Here is a 21,015-nt window from a genome sequence, read left to right as displayed (position 1 = left end):
GAGCTAATGCCTAGGCTTTAGCTCTGCGGGCTAGCACAGTCTTGCGGCGCAAAGGAGACTCTGGCTCGTTCATACTTGTCTGTATGGGTCTTACAGGGAAGTACCAGGCACGAGCGCTAGCCGAGGGAATGCTCACCACCAATGAGTTCCTGAAGGAGATCAGCTACGAGCTCATAACAGGGAAAGTCAGTGTCCTGGCGTCACACTTCAAAACCACCTCACTCGGTGAGTATTCTAGATGCCTTGGGACACGACATCAATGGAAAACACTCAAAGGTCATTTCTAAGGAGGAAAAGTAATGATTTAGGTAGCCCAATGAATCAATCAATCAATCAAACATGAGCTGTGTTTCAAAGACATCAAGGACAATGGCACATATTTACCTTCCTAAATGCCGACTGGCCCATTCCAGCTAGGCAGTCACAGGACTGAAACGAGACACTGTGCCACAAACAGACAGACATCAATATTTGATGAGTAGATTATGTTTCTGTAGCTGCTGTGTCTGTGTCTGTGTCTGTGTCTGTGAGTGTGAGTGTGAGTGTGTGTGAGTGTGAGTGTGAGTGTGTGTGTGAGTGTGTGTGTGAGTGTGTGTGTGAGTGTGTGTGTGAGTGTGTGTGTGTGTGTGTTGAGTGTGAGTGTGGTGTGAGTGTGTGTGAGAGTGTGAGTGTGAGTCTCTGTCTCTGTCTCTGTCTCTGTCTCTGTCTCTGTCTCTGTCTCTGTCTCTGTCTCTGTCTCTGTCTCTGTCTCTGTCTCTGACTGGTGGTGGCCTGCTATGTTGTTGTTTCCAGGGGACAACCTGGACAAGCAGCTGGTGCGTATCCAGCGGCGACGGAAGGGCCAGGTCATCCAGCCCTTCCAGGGCGATGTCACTGACCACATCCACTCCCAGGATGCAGCCACCATGGTGCCACCCTCTGAGTCAGGTGAGGCACGGCCTCTGTCTGGCACCTCTTCTGACCCTTCCTCCTCTTTCTGCTGGAGACTCTGACGCTATGAAGCTTCTGGATGGATAGATATGATAAGAAGCTACAGTATATACTATATACTTGGCTCTAAGTTTCCAGTATGATGACATGTGTCCCCCCCCCCTCACCCCTCCAGAGCTGCTGAGTGAGATGTTTCAGATCCACCCTCCCCAGCTCAATGTAGCCAGGAGCCTGCTCTCCCAGGTGTGCTCCATAGCAGACTCAGGCAGCCAGAGTCTGGACCTGGGACGCTTTTGCAAGGTGGACTTCCTGGTTCTGGTTCCTCCGTCCCACATCCTGGTGAACCAGACTGCTCAACGCATCCGACAATCAGGTACTCATGATTAGGATCGGAAGGCAGCACTAGGCAATACTACAATTGGTGAATAAAAATAATTTCTAGTTGGTTATCTACAAGAGGTCCATGTCAAGACTATCTCTACCTGTTTTTATTTTACAAGATTTCTTAGTTACGTGCGTTGGACTTTTTGTCATCTCTTTCTGCCCGTCTCTAAAAGGAGTGCTAGTAGACCTGGGTATAGAGGATGCGTCCTCAGCCCACCAGAGGTCCGACAAGTATGTGGTGCGTCTAGACGGAGACGTCCACGGCAAGATGGAGGCCTTCATGAGGAAGGTCAAACAGAACCCCTACACCCTGTTTGTCCTCATCCACGACAACTCCCACGTGGACCTGACCAGGTACCACACACACACGCATGTCGAACACACACACACATTTGAGTATTCAAATTGTGCCGCTGACACTTGGTTCTGACAGATGTAGTAACTGAAAACATTGGTTAGAAGGTCTGTCCTCGGCATCACAGTGTACTGAATAAGAACAGAACAGCCCAAGCCAAGACAGAACAAGACAGAGAAGAGCAGAGGCTTCTTTTTAGTCATACATATAGAACAGGACAGAACAAGTTTCCCCAAAGGAAACCTCTTTTTTGTTTCCTCTCTCTGTGTAGTGCCCTGTCTGGTTCGGTGTGCCACGGGGAGCTTCAGGGTCTGGCTGACAGGGTGGTAAACTGCCAGGAGGTTCTGGAGGCTATGAATCTGCTGGTGCTGCAGGTCAGCTGCTTCCCATTCACCCTGCAGACACGACAGTCCCGCATCAGCATCCACAATGAGGTGCACTGGCCAGCCAACACTGACAGCTTGGTGAGTGGCCCTGCGTTAGTGGTTCATCTCTGCCACCTGGTGGCAGCTATATGGAATTACATGTACATTATTTGAGTAATTCTAACAGACACTTATCAATAGCAATTTACAATCAGTCCGTCAGTCAGTACACTCAACTAAGGAAGCAAAACAACCACATATAACAATCACCTTCTAAGTTAAACCTTCTAAATGACCTCTATGTGAGAGCCACCATTCTGCCATATCTGCACACCCCAGTAGGAGCAGTCCTCAATATAAATGAATGGAATTCTACAGTATTTCAATTAAATGTTTCAAGTACAAAATTACGTGTTATTATTATTTGTTGTTGTAGTGGGGACAGTAACATTAGTAATCTTTAAAAATGGAAAATGTAAGGAAAATGTAGGAAAAAATTATCTCACATAATCATAATCATTTAAAAGTATGCATTAAGGTGTCTGTAATATAATAAACGTGGGAAAAACAGATGTAAACATTAATAAATGCATTTCTATAGCTTTTTTACAATTTTGGGGGAGTGCCAAGATGGAGGCAAGTTGGCTTCAACACAGCTCCCCCCTATTGGTGTCTAGTGTATATATACATTATTGGTCAGACATGTAGATGTAACTAATAGACAGAGAGATTAGTCAATTTGCTCAGACAGCAGCTGATGTTCCTGTGTTCCACCCATAGGGGGAGCTGTCTCCTAAGGAGCTGGTGTACTTTGGCCTGAGGGACTACAGCAGCTCTCTGCAGTGGGGGGTGGCCAGTCCCATCCTGCGCTGTGACGATGCCTTCGAGAAGATGATCAACACACTGCTGGAGAGGTCAGTCAGTCACTCGGGGTCCGGGTTTAGGGGTCATAAAATCTCTAAGGGTGTTTTAACATATGGTCCTCTTCAGTGGAGGCTGGTGGGAGGAGCTAGTTGAGGACGGGCTCATTGTAATTGCTGGAATGGAACAAATGGAACGGAGTCARTGGTTTCCGTATGTTTTATGTGTTTGATAACATCCATTCCAGCCATTATAATGAGCCCGTCCTCCTATAGCCCCTCCCACCAGCCTCCACTGGTCCTCTTTAAAAGAACCGATCTCAGTCCTCTTAAAAAAAGCTAAAGAACTCAGTTCTCTTTGTATTCACACTGCTCTTGCCTTTGAATGAGGGCACCCGGACATTTTGCCGGTTCACTTATTTTGTGGTTCGAGTCCTCTTTGCGTTCATATTGCTATGTTTTGAAAGGAACCAAGATATTTTTCAAACATTCACTCAATGCACTTTTTTTCCGTGAACTGCACATCATCTTCTCTCTTTTGTGACACCGATGTCAGGGGTTATGGCAGGGGAAACGTTGTTCCAATAGTCTAGTGTGTGGTGCGGGAATAATGACAAGGGAACCTGGGTAGTGTTGTGTTCACATTGCCCTCAAAAAGGGAACCAGACTGCGAACCTAAATCGAGATGGTCTCAGTTTGGTTTGCTTCAGGGGCTCTTTGTTTTATTTTGTAATTTATACCTCCTTTTTTACTTCCAAATTTCGTGATTACAATCTTGTCTCATTGCTGCAACTCTCCAATGTGCTCGGGAGAGGCGAAGGTCGAGTCATGCGTCCTCCGAAACATGACCCGCCTGTTATTATCTGTATGTGAATAACTCATATCGGAGAGTTTGGTAAACTGCAAGCATAATCCTTTCCTCAGGTATAACATGTTACAGGTCACATCCTAATCAGACACTCATAATGCACCTGTTTATATAACCTAGATAGATGCCCCACTAGCGCCATCTCTGGGTTGGCATTATGCCCATTATCTTAACATCTTCCTTTCCATTTTGATACCTCAGTGAAAATACCTATTTACATTATCAACACCTATTTTATATTTATAAGATAAAAAAATGAATTGTCCATCTCTTAAGGGACATGGTCCCCATACCGCCGGGGCGGTCTTATGTTATCCCTTGTCCTAGTGTGTCGCACTGGTAGCATATTGGCACCTCGGATGTTGGGCACCTCTGGGATCCTCAGGTCCTCTCCTGCCACCTCGGATGTTGGGCACCTCTGGGATCCTCAGGTCCTCTCCTGGCACCTCGGATRTTGGGCACCTCTGGGAGCCTCAGGGCCTCTCCTTCCTCTTCCACATTCTCCTGAAATTGTGGAGGCACGGTCGGCAGAGATAACTGCTCTGGTGGGGTCTTCCGCGTCTCCTCATTATGTGTCCTGCCCACACCACGCAGAGGATATTCCCAGTCTCCCCTTGTGGCCCTCCTGTGCCCTATGCTCTCCTGAACTGGGTGTATGTCCTTCCGGTTCCTTCGATACTTTCGGCCCTTTACTTCCACTTCATATAACCTTGCGCTGATGTGCCCTATGCATGTGCCAATACTCCATGTGGCATCCCTGGGGTGAGGTGACAGGAGCACTCTGACAGCTTGGCCTTGTTTTATTACAGGCAGATTTTTTGCATGCTGGTCATAGTAATGTTTTGACTTGTCCTGACGTGCACGTTTGTGTGCCTGAACATCCCCAATGACCTTTGGTGCGAGGAGCTTGGGAGTTGTTGGCAACAGAGAGCGGGTGCGTATAGACATTAAGCTCTGTACAGGACTGCTGCCGAAGTTCCATCATGTGACCTCCTCACCCTACCACAGTCAGAGTAATGGTAAGGCGGAGTCAGCAGTGAAAATAGCAAAGACTCTCGTCACAAAGGCTATGCAGGAAGGCACAGATGTGTGGCAAGCCATTTAGGCTGTGGAGAAATACTCCCACAGAGAGATCCCACATCTGCAAGCAAAGAAAAGTCTTGACTCGTGAACTGTGGCCCATTATCCGTAACTACACCACTGTCAGGTATGCCATATCTGCTAAACTGCTGCTTACAACAGTCAATGATGCAAGCGGCTGTTGTGTCAATCAATTTCTCCACCTCCCAAAAATCTGAATAGTAGTCCACTACAATCAGAAAAAGAACGTGAACAGATCCATTCCCACTTTCGACTAAGGACGTGCTGGTACGTCATGTGGGTGCAGCGTTTCCTTTTGCTGCTTAGGTAGATTAGCATTACATATGCTGCACACAGCCACAAAATGTTACATTTCTTGGGTCATGTTGGGCCAGAATACTGAGTCTCTGGCTTTCCTGAGACTGGCTTCGACCCCTGAGTGCCCTGCATGGATACGAGAGAGAATCATCGGGCGTAGAGTTCAAGGCACTACCACCCTGTCTCCTTTGTAGATGACCTCTTCCTGCATTGTGAGTTTGTCTCTGCCCAGTAGTCCCTCACCAGCATRGGCGGACTCTTTCTTGTGTCCAGCCAGCCTCTTAGGATCTTCCCGTGTGTCACGTGTGCTCCTTCTCCAGCCTCTAGGTCACCAGGCTGCTCGTTAGGGCGCACACCTGTCACCAGCGTTAGGCGCATAATGGACTCACCTGGACTCCATCACCTCCTTGACTACCTGCCCTTTATATGTCACTCCCTTTGGTTTCTTTCTTTCGCTGTTTGTGTTTTGTGTTCATTGTTTATTTTATTTATTCAAACATTCACTCCCTGAACTTGCTTCCCGACTCCCAGCGCACATCGTTACACCGTGTCTGCGTGGCGATGTTTTGATCAGTAGCATGGTTCACATCTTCAAACTCAGTAGCATGGTTCTGGTCTCCGATTGGAGGCGTGGGTTCAAATCCCAGTTCTGACACCATGTTATTATCTGTATGCGAATAACTCACATCGGAGAGTTTGGTAAACTGCTAGCATAATCCTTTCCTTACAAGTTACAGGTCTGTTTATATATCCTAGATAGGTGCCCCACTAGCGCCATCTCTGGGTTGGCATTATGCCCATTATCTTAACACTGCCAAACCGCGCTTCTTAACCCCCCTTCGCTTAACCCAGAGGCCAGCTGCACCAATGTGTAGGAGGAAACACCGCTCAACTGACGACCGAAGTCAGCCTGCAGGCGCCCGGTCCACAAGGAGTCGCTAGAGCGCGATGAGCCAAGTAAAGTCCCCCCGGCCAAAACCTCCCCTAACCCAGAAGACGCTGGGCCAATTGTGCGCCGCCCTATGGGACTCCCGGTCACAGCCGGTAGTGACGCCGCAACACTGCAATGCAGTGCCTTAGACCGCTGCACCACTCGGGAGGCCTCTTTTGAAGGGTCTGAGAACAAGTTTGAGAACACCATAAGGAGGTTTAGGGACAAGTTTAAAGCTGATAGGCAATGCCTCTCTTCCTCTCTCTCACACACTCGCTGTAATAAAAGTCAAACATATATATATACACATCTTTCATTTTWATTTTATTTCTTACATATCAACAATTTTTTAAAGTTCAAGATCATCAGAAAGCCCCCAAAAAGCTGCTCAACCAGTTCACCTGGACACCAAACCTGCCTTGACACAACTAACACCAACTAACACCTCTCCTCTCCTGTTTGCAGACACCCCCACCTGCACAGCATGGTGATCAGGAGCTACCTGTTGATCCAGCAGTACACTGAAGCCATGATGGCTCTGACCTCCTCACCTTCACTACGGGATCACATCACCCCTGAGACCCTGGCCATGGTGGAGGATCTGATCAGTGCCCCGGGCCGGGAGGGGACCAAGGGCCAGGGCCACATGCTGCTGGTCCGGGTGCCCTCTCTGCAGCTGGCCATGCTGGCCCGGGAGCGCCTAGAGGACGTCAGGGACAAGCTGGGTCTTCAATTCTGCTTCGCTGTGCTGCTGGGAAGCCCTGCCGCCGAGCTCAGCCTTCCACGACAYTTCGCTAACCGACTCAGGGTGAGACGTGAGGTCACGGAGGGCAGGGTGGCCAATTTGGATTTGCCTATTCTTACATCTTAAAGGCCCAGTGCAGTCAAAAATGCRATTTCCAGTGTTTTATAATATATTTCCACACTATGAGGTTGGAATAATACTGTGAAATTGTGAAAATTATGATAATGTCCTTTTAGTGAAAGAGCTGTTTGACTAGACTGCCTGAAATTTCAGCCAGTTTTGGTGGGTTGGAGTTTTAGCCTGCCTGGTGACATCAGTTAGTTAATAGCACAATAAGAAAGAMAATTCCAAACCTCTCTGCCAATAACAGCTAGTTTTCAGTTTTCCCCTCCCCACTCCAAGACAGTCCTAGCAAAATTATTGCTTGAGAAATTGCTCTTTCCCAAGAAGCTATATATAATTTTTTGGGGACCATTTTAATTGAAAACAATCACAATTAAACAAGTACTTAATTGTTACCCAGAAATTATTTGATATTGAGATGACCTTGAACACCACCTCTCTCTGTGAAAGAAGTGGTTTGATGAAGATGTCATCATATCAAGGACTTTCATCAGACTGAGACATAATAACTTGGTTTTAATTTGGCTTCGAAACATTTCTAATTGTGTGTTGTGTTGTTTCGGCAGGCCTGGCGGGGCTGTGAAATTGAAGACTGGGTCCCTCACACCTATGAGGATCTGGAGGGTCTTCCCTGCATTGTCATCCTCACTGGAAAAGACCCTCTAGGAGAAACCTTTCCAAGGTAGTACTGACATGACAGCATCTACATCTACCTAGCCATAGAAGGTGCATCCTCTATTGGATTGACTTTGTAGAATCGATTAAAATCCCCCACCTCACCTTTATACTGGATCTTTCCCCCTTAGGTCCCTGAAGTACTGTGACCTGCGTCTGATCGACTCCAGCTACCTGACGCGTACGTCCCTGGAGCAGGAGGTGGGTCTGGCCTGCTCTTACGTGTCCTTGAGGGTGGTAAATGAGCCCTGCAGGTTCATGGCCCCCATGGACCCAGAGGCAGACAAGACCAGTGGCCCTCAGGACCCAGACCTAGATCTGCACATGGACCTGGAGAGGCCCCAAAGCAATGGCAGCGCTGCTACCAGAGGCCCCGGTAGGTCGCTGGACAAAAGAGACCCAACATGTTTAGGAAATGGGGATGAGATGATTGTTCTAAGGGTTTAGGATACTGTGTAGTGATGGTGTTACAGTTGTGTTTATGAAATAATTTTCAAATACTGTTCTATGAGTCTGAACTCTCTCTCTCACCGTCCCATGCCTCTCTGGCAGAGAACAAGGTCAGCTCCTCTGACATCCCTGACTCCTCCCAGAAGCCCTCCACCTCCTCCTGCCCCCCCGGAGGCAAGGCGGGCAGCATCATGATGGAAGACGGGACGGGCACGACCTCATCATCCCCCCGCCGGGTCAAACAGGAGTGTGACTCCCTGGGCGGTGCCACCTCCCGCCCCTCCAACGCCCCTCCCTCTTTCTGCTCCTCCTCCTCCTCTTCCTCCTCCCCCTCCTCCTCTTCGACCCAGCACCCCAGCCAGTCTACGCAATGCGGCTGGGGCAGCAAGTCGCCTCGGGTCTCCGCCCGGACTGTCATCCTGTCGCGCGCGGCCTACAACCTCCTGGCTGGAGAATCAGGGAGCCAGCTGAGCTCCTTCTCCCTGCTGCCTCACGCCGATGTGGGCTGGAGCAGCCCGCTGAGGCCCCTCTTCACCCCTAACTTACAAGGGTCAGAGCAGAGCCTCTTCTACAGACAGTGGACCGTAGCCAGGCAACATCATGCCGACCACGAGGCCCCCCCAGGGCCACACCCACGACGCCTGCTGCTCAGCGGGCCCCCACAGGTTAGAGACCATACAGATATTAATATATCACCTCTTGTCTATATCAATGACAGCTTCTCTCCTGTACAAGTCATGCATCGTGTTCTAGAGCTGCATGCTGATATTCATTTTCCTCACTTATCCCTCTTCAACCAAGAGAATATCAACCTAGTTGTATGGAGTCCTAAGAGGCGAATGTGTAGAATGACGGTATTCGAATAGATACCGCAGATTGAGTGGCAATGGCTGCATGCAATGAGTGTCAGTGGTAAAAACCAGTTAGGTTGTAATCGGTTGAACTCTGTTTTGTGTCTCTGATAGGTGGGGAAGACGGGTGCCTACCTGCAGTTTCTACGCATCCTGTTCCGTATGTTGATTAGACTGCTTGAGGTGGATGTGTATGATGAAGAGGAGCTGGAGGAAGGTGAGGAGAGCAGGATCCCCTAGTTAATCTTTTCTTTGTCTGTCTGTTCCTCTCTCTCTCTTCCTCTTTCTCTCTCATTTTCTCTCATACTGTCTTAGTCTAGAAACTGAGGCTGATGTCAATGTATGTTGTATCGTTCTCTTCTAGCGATGACGGATATGTCCGAGGCCACACCCCCAGCCAGCACCCAGTGGCCAGACATTGAGGAGATCCGCAAACTGCCCTTCGACCTCTTTCCCAGAGACCCTAAGTTCAGGAGGGCCAGCGCTGTTTACACTGACAAGATGCCAAAGGGCTTGAAAGGTCAGCAGAAATAAACTCGTATTCCCATCCCTGTCATTGTAGGAGGAAGCTGCCCTTGTTTCACTGATTCAGGGTCAGATATTGCTGCGCCTTCTACCTCGACTTCTACCTCAGGCATCACTGTCTACGTATATTGTGTATGCAGCTTTGTCCCATAGCATGTGGGTATAACTGTAATGTTTGTCCACGCAGATCCTAAACTGGAAGGAGAAAACAAAATGCCTGTGAAGAGGGAAACGGTGTCGATACGGCTGAGTATGTTCGCAGCCCACAATGCATTTCACCATTGTGATCAGTGTCACCATTACTGTGAAGCCAGCCCAGCCACACAGGTGAGTGCACAGGGAGGGAAAAGAGCCATGTACAGTATTTAGATATTAATAAATGGCTCTGGGAAGGAAAGGGTAGCTAGTTTGTCATTGTGAAGAGATAATTTGTCTCAAGGGAGAACTTGATTTATTGGCTTAACTAACAGATCACCTGTGTCGCCTATTGCTGCGTTGTTTGGTCTCAAGCCCCTTTCACCCCCCTTTCTAAATCTATCGAAAAACTACTGTCCAACTTGTAGAACGACTGGTGTGCTGAGACGTGTGCTGACTGGTGCAGCTCTGTCTGTACTGGAAGTGTACATGTGTGTAATAATGTGTGTTATGCGTGTGTAATGTATGCGTAACAATGTGTGTGGTTGTGTTTGTGTTCAGCTGTCGGAGTGCACCTTCCACGCCTTCACGTTCTGCTCGTCCATGCTGGGAGAGGAGGTGCAGCTCCACTTCATCATCCCCAAGGCCAAGGAGCAGCACTTTGTCTTCAGCCAGCAGGGCAGTCACCTGGAGAGCATGAGGCTGCCCCTCATCTCTGCTAAGGTAAAGGGTGATGGGGGAAATCAGTGGGGATTGGGGAAAGCTTTGAGACTGCCCTCGAGTTCTAAGAATGTTGTGCCCAAGATGAATGTTATCAATAGTGACAAGGAATGTTCTCATCCTTCAGCTTCTGTAATCAGTAGTGCATTCTATGTGCTTAAATGAAATTGTGCCATAAGCAACACAGGCACGCACACACATCATCATGTTACAAAGAGTTGCCACATTTCACACACAGCGCGAACTATGCACCTATGTGTTTCTCGTTCACTCACTTTAGTTGTTTGATGCTACTGCGGCCCTGCGCCCTAGCCTAGTGGAACCAGCCTGATCTCGCCATAGCTCAGCGGTCAGTCTGCTTGATCAGGCTACCTGCACCGTAGCCTGCTGCACTATGCATCTTTAACTACAGCTCTCCTTCTCCCATCCCAGGACCTCAGTCTGTTGAAAAGCCCCATCTTCACCCCGACCACGGGGCGCCAGGAGCACGGCCTTCTCAACATCTTCCACGCCATGGAAGGCACCGCCCACCTCCACATCCTGGTGGTCAAGCAGTACGAGATGCACCACTACAGGAAATACTGGCCAAACCACATCCTGCTGGTGCTTCCCGCCATGTTCAACAGTGCAGGAGTTGGTGAGTGTTTGGGCCCCTGGGTAAAGTTTCCCCTAGGTACATATCTAGGATCAGCTTCTCCTCCCTCAATCCTAACTGTAACCATTAGTGGGGAAAATACGAAACTGACCCAAAATCAGTGTCTATGGGAAACTTTGCCCTACTCCGAGTGTCTGGCAATCAGTCATTTAGATAGGTTAACTCATTTTATCGGTTTATTATCCTCAACCCCGCTTGGAGAGTTGCAGTACTACAGRTTTTTGTCCCAGCATAGTGCTCAGTAAGGTGTTTCCCTGCTGAGCGGTAGCATTGAGGCCCATAGTAATTTGTGATAAAACACTCAACAAAGAAACCATAGAGTTGCCTTGCGATGCATAAACTATATTTCGGCATTTGTTTATTTATACACAAATGTATTTTACATTCTTAGTTTGCCCAGTAGCTTATCTCTCTCTGATGATAATGACGCATCTACAGCAGTCTGTGTGAAATTCAAGAGATATACTGTGTCTATATTGCCATCTGTTGAGTAAAGCATGTTTGGACACATAACTATAGTAGGTACTTGAGATTTGAATATGGCAGGAACCAAAAGGGAAGGGCCTGGGCATTGAGAACACCAGCAGGCCAGTAGTGTGATATATGGATCCAGCATTTAGGTGTGTAGTCTTTATGGCTGGATCAATAGTGTTGCAGTACTACAAGCACATGCCAGGTGCAGTAATAGGGGCATTGGGTAAAGGCTGAAAGGACATGACAATTTCGCAGGTGAGAGAACCAACAAAGTAATAATTGGAATTCAGGTCAAAGTTCAGACTGTCATGTGAGTTGGAGCTTTAGAGTTGGAGGTGAAACTCTGTGGTAAAGTTCTTGGGTCGGTGGTTGGCTAATGTTTTTCTACTGTGACCAAACAAGCTGTAACTATGGCCCACATAAAGCTGTTGGAATTGACCTTGGTCATAACTAGACACCAGACTTTTTCCTGGTCAGGTCATGTGGCCAGGCAAATAAATGAAATATCAGTGGGTCTCCACCAGCATATGTACTGTATCATTATGGTTATTATGGGGCTGCATCCCATTAGGGAACTAGTGTGTCCCAAATGGCACCCTATTCTCTGTATAGTGCACTACTTTTGACCAGAGCAACCACTGTCTGGGATGCAACCACTGTCAGTAACATAGCAGTAACATTACTGTTGTTTCTGTCCCAGGGGCRGCTCGGTTCATGATCAAGGAGCTGTCGTACCACAATCTGGAGCTGGAGAGGAACCGTCTGGAGGAGCAGGGGGTCAAGAGGCAGGAYGTCTGGCCCTTTATAGTCATGATGGATGACTCCTGTGTGCTCTGGAACTCACACCAACCCCAGGACAGCAGCAGGTATGGGTTACAACAGACCCAGCAAACCAAAATRGGTTCTGTGAACATTCTCAGAACATTTATTAGGTTGCCCCAAAAGTTCTAATGAYCCCAAAATTGYCCAGTTGTGCTGRTTAATATRTAATGTTTATATAAAACATTCACCTGATGTTGCAAGAACGTTCCCAGAACATATTTTGTMAAATATATATATTTCAATGTTTTTGGGATGTTATCAACCTAATGTAAGATAAAACCCTAACTAGAACTTAATGGGAATGTTATCTAATGTCCTGGGAATGTTCCCGGTTTGCTGGGGAAACTAGCACATGCACTCACACAAAAACACCCCAGAACAGTCCGATTATTGGCTATCTATCAGCAATGAATTCTCAGAAAGAACCGTAATATAGCTGGACTCCTCTATCAACAACAATACTAATATCTGTCTCCCCGCTCTTCCCTGTCTCCCTCAGTGATATGGCAGACACCGGGCCCAGTCTGACCAACGTGTCTTTAAAGACGGTGCTGCAGCACATGGAGGCCACTCCTAAGATCTCCCTGTATGCCGTGTGCGGGGCCCGCAAGTGGAGCAGTGCCCTGGCCCGCCGCCTGCCAGCCCTGCCCTTCTCCCGATGCCACCTTCACGACTTTGTCATGCTCAACGTTGAGCTGACGCAGAACGTCCAGTACGACCTCAACAGGTACAGTTGTGAGGAGGTGGACTTCAACCTGAGAGCCAACAGCAGTGGTCTGCTGCTCTGTCGCTTCAACCACTTCAGCTTGATGAAGAAACAAATTCTCTTTGGAGGACACAAGGACTTCCTGGTCAAACCCAAACTCATCGTGAGTGTCCTGCTTCTCTTTTTTCTACCTCACCTCCTGGTCTGAGAGATATATTGTGTGTGTGTGTGTGTGTGTGTGTGTGTGTGTGTGGTGTGTGTGTGTGTGTGTGTGTGTGTGTGTGTGTGTGTGTGTGTGTGTGTGTGTGTGTGTGTGTGTGTGTGTGTGTGGTGTGTGTGTGTGTGTGTGTGTGTGTGTGTGTGGTCTGAAACACAGTCAGTCATCCTAACGCCTACCCTGCTCCCCCTCTAGGTGATGAAGAACCCAACCCCCAATCAGCCCACACCAGTACATCTGTGCCCCAGACAGTGAACACACCCTTCTGGCCGCCCCGGCTCAGTTCCTCCTGGAGAAGTTTCTCCAGAGCTGCAGCCACAGACTGTTCCCCAAGGCGTTTACAGACAGATAGCAACCCCGTGCTGTCCATAGACAGCTACCTCAACATAGGCCCTGAGGTAAGATCCAAACCCTAGACAGCTACCACAATATAGGTAATTAGGTAAGATCCAACCCCTAGACAGCTACCTCAATATAGGTAATTAGGAAGATCCAACCCTAGACAGCTACCTCATATAGGTCATGAGGTAAGATCCAACCCTAGACAGTACTCAATATAGGTAATTAGGTAAGATCCAACCCCTAGACAGCTACCTCAATATAGGTAATTAGGTAAGATCCAACCCCTAGACAGCTACCTCAATGTAGGCCATGAGGTAAGATCCAACCCCTAGACAGCTACTGTACGTCAACATAAGCCCTGAGGTAAGATCCAACCCATAGACAGCTGATGTACCTCAACACAGGCCATGAAGTATGCAGCAACTCAGTGCTGTCCATAGACAGCTACCTCAACATAGGCTTACCATGAGGTACGAGCTGAGCTAGTCTGGTGGAGAGAATGTGAAAATCTTGAGATTCATGTGTCCAACTCATGCATTGATTTTCTGCTAAATAGATTAATGGGGGRAAAAATCAGCCCAGCGCAGGTTTATCGTGAGAACAGATCCCACAAACTGTTTCCATGATTAAAAGTCCCGACTGAGATGGTGGAGACGTGACTGTGCTTTCTGCATCCCCAGGTGTCAGTGTGCTACGTCAGCTCCAGACCACACTCCACTAACCTGGACCACCAGGGTCTGGTCTTCAGCGGCCTGCTGCTCTACCTATGTGACTCCTTTGTCGTCTCTGGCCTCCTCAAAAAGTTCAGCTTCCTCAAAGGTAACTGATGCTACTTCAATGTTGTTGTTTTTTAGCCCTTATGTGATGTTAAGTGTAACCTCATCCCGAGTTGCGAAACCAAAATAAATATTGGGAGGTTAAGTCAATGTAATGTATGTGAAGCCAAGGGTTATTCATCTCCAGTTAAATTCACTTCATTGATTTGTTCTATATAGCAGTAAATGCATATATAGTAAGAAAACCATAGCACCTTTCTGATTGGTTACCTGACCTATGGCCTCTGACCCCTCACCCCTGACCCTGTCCATAGGTGCCACRTTGTGTGTGATCTGCCAGGACCGTAACTCTCTGCGTCAGACCATTGTACGGCTGGAGCTGGAGGACAAGTGGCAGTTTCGTCTGCGGGATGAGTTCCAGACAGCCAACTGCAGCGAAGACCGGCCCCTCTACTTTCTCACAGGACGCCATGTTTGACCCTGAGACTGCTGCCAGACCTGTCCAAATGGCCCTCCTGTCCCATCCACCCTAACCAGACAGAAGGATACACACTAACCACTGATCTCAGACCAGTTAACAATCACAACAATTCCCTGTCTGTTAGGGGGATACAACCACTGTTTTCAGATCTGTTTAGCCGACCTCCTGTCACACAGACCCTGATCATGCAGGAGTATAACATCTGTTCTCAGACCAGTTAACAATCACAATGATGTCAGGAGATCAGAGAGGAGTATTGGGGCACATCAAGGCCAAAGAGCCCAAGAAATGGACATGTGGCTGTCATCAATGTGGATGTGATACCTTCTCCTCCTACAGTATAAGCTCCTCCACAACGCTACGCTATGTTTGGAACAGAAGTGGTTGGACAGTGAGTTTTAACTCAGACTTGTGTTGGGGTCTGTCCCTAATCTGAGCCTGATTCAAATTCAAAGACTTTACTGTGCAAAAATCGGCATTATCAGTGAACTTCTGTATATGTTGACGTATTTCTTGCTGCAAAAAGGGACTCTCGTCATCGATAATGGGACTTATTCAAAGATTGTAAACGTGGCGACTGTGGCGAACACAGCTCTTGTTTTGGATGTCCCGTCACGGASATACGCTTTATCTCAGGGTTTTGAAGTGAGAGGCAACAACGAGTTGCCCGTCGCTAAAGGAAAACTACTGCTTTTCTCTCTCGCCTTCAGTGTCAAGTGTTGTTACTTGTTACCCATTGTAATGTTGTTGATACCCCTGATATGAGCCACAAAAGACATCCACATCTGCACCTTGCCCTTAGCCTCCTCTACTCTCCTCTCGCTAAAATCCCACTCCGTTGTTAGATTACTAGTGTAAATATTATAGATTCTGGAGTGTATTAGAATTCTATCATCAAGGTCTAGTATATCCATTTCTATGCTGATCAGTCAGGGGAAAAGCGTCTAGTTGATATCTAAGCCACTGGGTAGTGTACCGTCCTGTCCACTTACATTTGACTGGCAAGCCACCGCAAGGGACCCTGTTGCTCTTGTGCCTTCATATTGCAACATGTTGTCCCTAACTGAACTGTTCCTATGACATTGTCTTTTTGATCATCTAACTGAGCCAATCAAATGGAGCGAGGGAGAGCAGGGAGAGACCTGTTGGTCCAATCAGTTAGCTCTAAAGGCCTGATGCTCAGATACAAAGTAGAATTCTATTTCATGTTATGCGGATGATGCATATATCCCAGTAGCTCCCACTACTAGATGAGGATGCTATAGAAAGAGCAAACCTTCACTGGCACCTCTATCTATCTTGCTATTGACTGTGCCTGTGGTCTTGTTTATGATTGTAATATTACTCAGTGATCTGTTCTCTGTGCCTGATAGTATAGATGGCTTAGGCCTCCCCCATATACCTTAATGCAGTCAAATGACTTACAGTTGCAGGGTTTTCACATGAAACTATGGATAATCAGAGAATGGGTGTGGACTGCTGTCGTCATCAGATGAATACTGTAGGTCAATTCATCTACCTGAAAGCAGGTAGGAATGGTTTTTATATGTTACTGCACAGGGTCATCCAAAGAATATGCCTTATTAAGTGATGTTGTTACATAGATCACTCATTTGCAGTCAAGGGTAATATTGTAATAAGTCTTACAATGGAGAGGCCAATCCAATTGAATAAATTGTGAAGAAACATCTGTCCAGTTGGGGGTAAGAGGTTAAGTTGGATTTGAGGACAACTGTCTGTTGTTAAAAGCTTTGTTTACATTATTAATATATTCAATCAACCCCGTTACGACTCGCGGAGGGTTTCTGACCATTTTTTTGTTGTTGTATTGTGTCACTTTTAGCAGTTATGTTTTGGTGTCATGATGATGGCTTTCTGTCTGCATTTTGTGTTTGCCAGCCAAGGTGCAAAGAATCTACCTAAGATGTAATCGTCTTACCGTGTTCGTTTCCCTGGCTTTTCTCRTGTCAGATTATTCTCATTTCTTTTTCATGAAAATCATGTCCTTTACATGAGAGATTCTTATTTATTTGAACAAGCATTTTGGACTGATAATCATATTGAAGTGTAATAATATTGATTGCATGCTGACTGAGCGAGCTAAAATCAAGAAGCGTATCCTCTTCTGAAAACCATTGACGAAGGCTTTGCACAAGACCAAGAGCTCTTGAGTCTTATCTACTGAATGTTGAGGGGTAGGAAATGTGAACTTGCACTATACAACTTGCCAGCAGCAACAACCAAAAAAGTATTGATCATTGTCATCAAAACTGTACGGGGTAAATGATGAACAAAGACACCGAGAAAATATTGATGACACTATCAGTAAAGACAGACAGTGTTGATTGATTAATCGGATTGATTGATGATCAGACCCTTCGATATTGATCATACCCTTTTGACCYATAGAATGTGTCTTGTTTRTAGATAATTAGATGAACACATACAGTATCTTATGCAATTTGCTTCTCACAATCTTCACTGAAGTATTATCTGTTGTGGGTATTTAAGTGTCTTGCTAAAGATTTGGCGACCCAACCGATGGTAGGCTTGACCACAGAGTCATCTACCTCATGTTGACCATTGCGGTTGTTCAGTATGTGGGCTGTGAACATTTGACTTTGGAAAACATGCTTTTGTTGTTGGAATTTCTGAACGTAATAAAGTGACATTACAATRAACTAGGGAGTTGTGACGATGTTTCGTTTTATATGTTGAACTGTGCTCACATTAAACAAATTCAATGAAAGGGTACTACAAAAGGTGGATCCATTTGTTTGTTATATTGCTAGATAAAAAGTACAAGTTTACTTCTTCTTCTCTTGCGTAGCATTTTTGTTTTTAAAGTAATCGCCTGAGGCTACGTTTTCGAATAATCTGTTCCTTACAAAAGGCTTGTAGTTGGTAACACAGTTTTTTTGTTGTCAATCTATTCCATAACCTTTTTCAACCTTTTACAATGACCCTCTAGTGGTATTCAAAGTTGGAGAGTTGTATTTTAATTCCTAATTCTATGGTCAACCCTTGTACTGTACTACGCCTGTCTCTTATACACATCTAGATGTGTATAAGAGACAGCTGCAAGGGCCGCGGCTTTTGTGGAGCGATGGGTAACGATGCTTCGTGGGTGACTGTTGTTGATGTGTGCAGAGGGTCCCTGGTTCGCGCCCGTGTCGGGGCGAGGGGACGGTCTAAAGTTATACTGTTACATTGATGCTGTTGACCCAGATCACTGGTTGCTGCGGAAAAGGAGGAGGTTGAAAGGGGGGTGAGTGTAACGGATGTGAAATGGCTAGCTAGTTAGCGGGTACGCGCTACTAGCGTTTCAATCAGTTACGTCACTTGCTCTGAAACCTAGAAGTAGTGTTGCACCTTGCTCTGCAAGGGCCGCGGCTTTTGTGGAGCGATGGGTAACGATGCTTCGTGGGTGACTGTTGTTGATGTGTGCAGAGGGTCCCTGGTTCGCGCCCGTGTCGGGGCGAGGGGACGACGTAAAGTTATACTGTTACATTGGTAACACAGTTTTTTTGTTGTCAATCTATTCCATAACCTTTTTCAACCTTTTACAATGACCCTCTAGTGGTATTCAAAGTTGGAGAGTTGTATTTTAATTCCTAATTCTATGGTCAACCCTTGTACTGTACTACGCTATTTATAAGCCATGGGAGGTAGTATTGGGACATGGGTGTTTGATTCACCTCCAACCCCAGTGTGGTGTAACACCAGGTTATATGTCTACACAGTAAATGTAACTTCTATGGAAATGTAACACTATTTTGGGGYGTATATGCTCCCACCCCCATTTTGTGTTAAAACTACTCTGGTCATGGTGTTGATATTTTTGGACTTAAAACAACACAAATGGACTAMATATCCAACTCTCAGAGAGTTGTTTAAATTTAACTCCCAATTGCCATTTTTTTTATCCACTCCCTTGCCATTTTACACTGGATTGTTTTGAATTAACAATCGACTACAGCAGAGTCCATTTCTCTTTCATTTTACWTCCTTTGAGTTATAAGGGTGGAAMGCMTYATTTKATTATTTCTTAACATGTCACATTATGGTGGCTCGCAATGTGATATCCAATCTCTGTTGCACGCCAATTTACAGGAAGCTATCCAGTACTTTAACAACACATACAACTCTGAGTAAATAAGGAAATACAGTAGATGAAGACTACCTACACCATRTAAACTGGAACAACTATCTCAYTAACGGTTGCTATAARTCCAGCCACTTACAGATTGGATTAGTTTAKAAAAATGTAAGTTTCTTTTCTTATGCTACTTTGTGTAGCATAAGATCAAAAACAATCAGTACATGCGAAAATACAGATATTGAAACAAACTATTTTAAAAATCAACCTGCAACGGAGCATGCTGGGAAATATGACAATCCATCTGTGGATAACTCCATAGATTTAACCCCCTGTCTCTGGTTACCAATAATGGAGTTAAAAGTACTYCGTCCCAATGAACTMYAGTTATCAACACCAGCTCCAGGGAGCGTATCACTCTCTTGAGAGTTAAGATAACTCCTATTAGAGTGCCGCCCAAGAATATAACACTGTGATTTCAACTATTCTTGATTTACTGTGAATTTGTCTGTTTCTCTCCCCCTGTCTCTCAGAGCACTGCTGATGCCCTAGGTGTACCATCTGTGGGTAAGACATAATTGATCCTCCAGGAATATAAACAACATCTGTATAGTAAGTCTTTCCTGGGTTACATATACACCCCCCCCCCCCCCCCCCCCTTCTTCCCACATGTATAGTTGTAACAGAAATATCATCCAGGTATAGCACTCTTTGTCCACCTTTACCATTTCAATTGCATTTGTTTCTACATTGCTTTGTAAATATGTCATTGTCACATTGCCCTTAACAAAGAATCCTCTCCTGAGGATTCCATCTAGAAAACTATTTCCAGTCGTTCAGCCCTCAGGCTACTTTCTCTGTAGCTGGCAATACTGTACTTAATCTAACCACGCACATTTTACATGATTAAAATATAAATATCTGACATAATGAATTATGAAACAGAAGTATTTAACCTCATTAGATAAGTGTGTGTGTGTGTGTGTGTGTGTGTGTGTGTGTGTGTGTGTGTGTGTGTGTGTGTGTGTGTGTGTGTGTGTGTGTGTGTGTGTGTGTGTGGTGTGTGTGTGTGTGTGTACTTGTTTTCCTACATTATCAGGACCCAATGTCCCAACAATTCACCTGAATGTCCTGAAAAGGTAGGAAAACAAGAACTTCTTGTTAAAATGTTATTTTAAGCTTAAGGGTTAGGTTTACGATTTGGGGATTAGGGTTAGGTTAAGTGGAAATCGTTTTTTTGACCGTTTTTTTTAACGGTCAAACATGTTCCCCCTCTAAAAAGTCCTGAAAGCTGTATGTGTCTGTTTGTGTCTGGTCAATACAATATAGGTCACATAGATTCCTGATATTATGAMATTTGTYCACTGTCTACTCTAACGACTCTCCCTCCCAAGTTTTCTAGAACCATTTAGCTGAAACCCCACTGTCTGGGAGCTGTGTGTGTTCGTGCGTGTGAAGGATTATAGCCCGGTGTCAGCAGTACCATTTGAACCAAGGTCTGGTAGAAACACAACACCAGGACAGCCAATGACAGTGACTCAACCAAATCTGGCCAACCAAAAACAGAGAGCCCGGCATAGCGTGACACATGTGTCATAACCTAATGACCTGGCTGTGTGGCACGTGATGGGTTATATGATAAGCCATGCGGCTTCTGTTCTGTGTGCTGTCGAATGTTACCTCCACAGGACCTCTGAATGTCGTAAGAGGCTGTGTGAGGTCGTCGGACCCGTGGACCAGAGCTTAGCAGAGAACCATCACCATGTGAATCAGATTACAGATGATTTGCCTGCATTCTGCAAAGATGTTAATATAAAGAGGGAAATTAAATGTATTTACATTGGAATATGTTTTCACTAAGGAGGAGTCAAAAGTAGAAACATATAGCGTCTTCATTTCATTCTAGTGGTGGAAATGGGGATGGATGATACAACATACATGATACAGCTTGTTATTATGCCACGTTCACTTAATGTCAGAAACTCAGACATTTCCGACTTGGTTGCTCGTTGTAGAAAGAGTTTCCCACTCGGGAAGTATCAGAATCAACCAATAGGAAGCTCTACGCAAATAACATTTGAACTCAGAGGTCCCAAGTTTCTGACATGACGTGAACGTAGCATTACAC

At 46.0% G+C, this 21,015-nt stretch overlaps 1 protein-coding gene across 1 annotated transcript in view; it reads left to right on the top strand.

Annotated features, from left to right (window-relative positions):
• Positions 1–17,472, top strand: part of LOC111979593 (GREB1-like protein) — a 49,563-nt gene extending 32,091 nt beyond the window's left edge. Inside the window, 22 exon segments of the mRNA XM_070448821.1 lie at positions 97–225; positions 793–927; positions 1,106–1,303; positions 1,488–1,668; positions 1,941–2,133; positions 2,815–2,948; positions 6,557–6,899; positions 7,526–7,641; positions 7,766–8,010; positions 8,187–8,749; positions 9,050–9,152; positions 9,300–9,455; positions 9,648–9,787; positions 10,157–10,318; positions 10,748–10,952; positions 12,145–12,310; positions 12,766–13,135; positions 13,385–13,402; positions 13,404–13,526; positions 13,528–13,587; positions 14,212–14,350; positions 14,622–17,472. Coding sequence (XP_070304922.1) covers positions 97–225; positions 793–927; positions 1,106–1,303; positions 1,488–1,668; positions 1,941–2,133; positions 2,815–2,948; positions 6,557–6,899; positions 7,526–7,641; positions 7,766–8,010; positions 8,187–8,749; positions 9,050–9,152; positions 9,300–9,455; positions 9,648–9,787; positions 10,157–10,318; positions 10,748–10,952; positions 12,145–12,310; positions 12,766–13,135; positions 13,385–13,402; positions 13,404–13,526; positions 13,528–13,587; positions 14,212–14,350; positions 14,622–14,785 — 4,043 coding nt within the window. The 3' untranslated portion in view covers positions 14,786–17,472.
• The last annotated feature ends 3,543 nt before the right edge of the window (positions 17,473–21,015 follow it).

This window comes from Salvelinus sp. IW2-2015, linkage group LG19 (assembly GCF_002910315.2).
Source record: "Salvelinus sp. IW2-2015 linkage group LG19, ASM291031v2, whole genome shotgun sequence".
In the NCBI taxonomy this organism is placed as follows: Eukaryota; Metazoa; Chordata; class Actinopteri; order Salmoniformes; family Salmonidae; genus Salvelinus; species Salvelinus sp. IW2-2015.
Note: the sequence above shows the minus strand (reverse complement) of the source record. Positions and strands in the feature narration are given on the sequence as shown.